Raw genomic sequence first — 3,224 nt, 5'->3', positions numbered from 1 at the left:
TCAATCAATCAATCAATCAATCAATCAATCAATCAATCAATCAATCAATCAATCAATCAATCAATCAATCAATCAATCAATCAATCAATCAATCATTCAATCAATCAATCAATCAATCAATCAATCAATCAATCAATCAATCAAATAATTAATGAAATCAGGGAAACAGCTGAAGCCTTCAGGACCAGGATTGGACCTCTGATTCACACCGCACTCTTCTTTCTTCTATCTTTTAAATGTGGAACAAACACAAATAGAAACGTTAGAAAGTGAAAGTTTCCTCTTCTTGCTCCGGTTCATTTCCCACCTTTCACAGCTGCCTGAGGAGACCTCTGTCCTCACACGCCAGCTGGTCCAGGTCTCTGTTAGAGTAACTTCATCCTGACTCCAGTTYTGGACTGAACGTTGGGACAACATGTCAAGATTTCATTTAAGGCACAGTCTAATGCCAGGAGGTTCATTGAGTTTGGGGAATTCAAATAATTCAAATGAAGAACAGAATGTTAATGGATGTGATGGAATTTGGCACAAAATACCATCTTCAGAACATTTTCACTTTATGTGACTTTATGTTGCAGCCTGGTTCTACAGTCCTTCATCAGTTTATTCTCACAGCCCCAGACTGATGAAGTGAAAACTGAACTTTATACAGTTTAGTAAATTAAATCAACATAAATAAAATAAAAATCCCGTTTTGATCAGTTTTCAGCTCTTTGACTGAGCTGAAGCACCTTTAGCAGCTGTTCCAGTCTGGATTCTAGGGTTCACCTGGACTGGAGGATTCTCTCAGTCCAGCTGGTGGAACCATTTTCAGATCCATCCAGAGATGGGGTCCAGTCAGACAGAGTTGTCCCAAAGTCTGTCCTGTGTCCTCTGTGGGCTTTGGGTTGTCACATTAGAAGGTCCAGACCTTCAGTCCGGTCTGAGGTCCTGAGCTCTGAGGACCAGGTTTTCATTGAGCATGTCACAGCATGATGCTACCACCACCATGCTTCACTGTGGAGATGGGTTTCCTTCAGACCAAACAGTTTTGGTTTCATCAGATCAGAGGGTCTGGTTYTTCACTGTCAGAGTCTGAGGAGAGGCTTCCATCAATCAGCTCTGCCATGAAGTCCAGATCAGTCCCGATGGTCCTACTGGAACTGAACCCCATCTCCACACAGGACCTCTGAAGCTCAGTCAGAGGGACCATCAGGTTCTTGGTTTGCCCTCTTGTTAAGGCTCTTCTCCTTCGACTTCTAAATGTGGCTGAGGACCAGTTCTTGAAAGAGTCCTGGTTCTGCCAAATGTCTTACAAGTGAGAATTGTGAAGACCTCTGAGTTCTGAGGAACCTTCAGAGCAGCAGAACTGTTTTGGTAGTCTTCCTCAGCTCAACAGTCCAGTCTCTGAGCTCTGCAGGCAGGTCAGGGTTTGGTTTTTGTTCTGACTGTCTGCAGGTTTTCTGACRAAAGAAATCAGGTCCAAATATTTCATTTACTGCAGGTGGACTCCAGTGAAACTTCAGGTGTTATTATGAAAGGTCTTGATAAGGGGTGTCCAGTCCTGGTGTTTTCATCTTGTCATTATGGGGCCTGAATGGATCTTCAGTTGAAACAGGTACATCAGGATGCAACATACTAACCTGCTCAAACTGCAGAGAATCTGAACAGATTCTTTCTGCTGTCTTCCATCTTACTTTGCTCCTCAGGAGCGAGCACAAAATTACAAACTGTACAACGTGTTGCTGCGTGAAGTCTGAGCTAAAAAAATATTCTGGACTCCCAGAGTTTCCAGACTGCTGCAGCTCCTCTGCTGAGAGAATAAAGGGAGGCTCATTGTCTTCATTAGACTGCAGACTGGGTGAAGGTGTCAGAGTCACCAAACCACACACACACACACACACACACACACACACACACNCTCGGAACAAAAGACTCGGCTGCTGACTGTTTGGCTCTCATCACTTGAGAAACCAGGAAAAAAAAAAAACCAGCAGGATTTCTGCATCTCAGTCACACACACACACACACACACACACACACACACACACACACACACACACACACACACACACTGGAGGAGTCTTCAAATTGAAACTTCATATTCTCTGGTTTCCTGTAAAAAAAAAAGAAGAAAGATTAAAAGACTTTCTCAAATTTAGACAACAAAAGTTTCACTCTGTGAAACAACTGATGCTGAAAATGAACCAGTTTTAGTTTTATTCATTATTATATCTCTCTGTTGGACAAAAAACAGTCAGTTTTAAATGACTGCAATGTAACTGTAAGAAATTCTTTAAAAGCCAAAGTTTTGTTTACATTTTCTATTTCTCTGTTCTTCTCTGTCTCAACAAATTGGTTGTAAGTAACCACATTTACAATATAAGATGGAGAGTAGTAATAAGGCTGGGGACTAGTTTCAGCAACATCCCTGCTGGCAGCAGCACATCTTAAAACATTGTGATGAGCAACAAAAGTCTGTAAGGGTAAGTGATAAAAAAATAAAGAGCAGGAGGAGTCTTTTCTAATTATTCAGGTTAAAAGCAGGTGAGGACTGGGTATAATTAGAGACTTTAGCTGTAGTTTGCACACTGCTGTGTTAAAGTCAAATCTGAACAGTTTAGTTATAGTTTGGCTGTTTGTCAACACAGATAAGATTCTCTGACACTGAAACCCAGGCTGTCTTAAAGATGTTACATGAAAGCTGCAGGGTTCAGATGAGCTCTGTGGTATCAGTCAGTCTGAAGTGTTTCCTGCACATTAGGATGAACAGCAGGAAGCAGAGTTCTGTCTGTGCTGCTCACTCTTAAACTGATCCAAATTAAAAGGGACCCCTGTGGATGCTCAKGAGCTGACCTATCACAATGTGTTGTTAGTTCAGGGGCGTGTCCCTCAATGACTGAGTGACAACATGTTGAGAAACAGGTGCTCATAAAAGAAAAATGATTTGTTTTTACATTTATATAAGCTGAATTTTATATTTATACAAACTAATAAAAATGAGTCCTTCATGTGTTTTTCTGAACAGACAGAAATCATTTTTACACGGAAGTAGATGTAAACAAAACATTGGTCTGCTGCCTTCTGGCATCAAGAGAGTTGGTGTGTGTGTGTGCAGAACTGCTAATCATCATCAAAATTGTCTCATACATTGACTCACCATTGTCTCATACACTGACTCACCATTGTCTCATACACTGACTCACCATTGTCTCATACACTGACTCACCATTGTCTCATACACT

The 3,224-nt window shown here is 41.2% G+C and overlaps 1 protein-coding gene across 1 annotated transcript in view; it reads right to left on the bottom strand.

The window, feature by feature from the left end:
- Positions 1 to 1,998: 1,998 nt before the first annotated feature.
- LOC106527878 (seizure protein 6 homolog) overlaps positions 1,999 to 3,224 on the bottom strand; it is a gene marked incomplete at its 5' end in the record, with an annotated part of 33,946 nt that continues 32,720 nt past the window's right edge. Inside the window, 1 exon segment of the mRNA XM_014022890.1 lies at positions 1,999 to 2,095. Within this exon segment, the coding sequence (XP_013878344.1) occupies positions 2,066 to 2,095 (30 nt within the window).

Source organism: Austrofundulus limnaeus, unplaced genomic scaffold (genome assembly GCF_001266775.1).
Source record: "Austrofundulus limnaeus strain Quisiro unplaced genomic scaffold, Austrofundulus_limnaeus-1.0 Scaffold346, whole genome shotgun sequence".
NCBI classification, from domain to species: domain Eukaryota; kingdom Metazoa; phylum Chordata; class Actinopteri; order Cyprinodontiformes; family Rivulidae; genus Austrofundulus; species Austrofundulus limnaeus.
The sequence above is the reverse complement of the archived record's forward strand: the minus strand, read 5'-3'. Positions and strand labels throughout refer to the sequence as shown.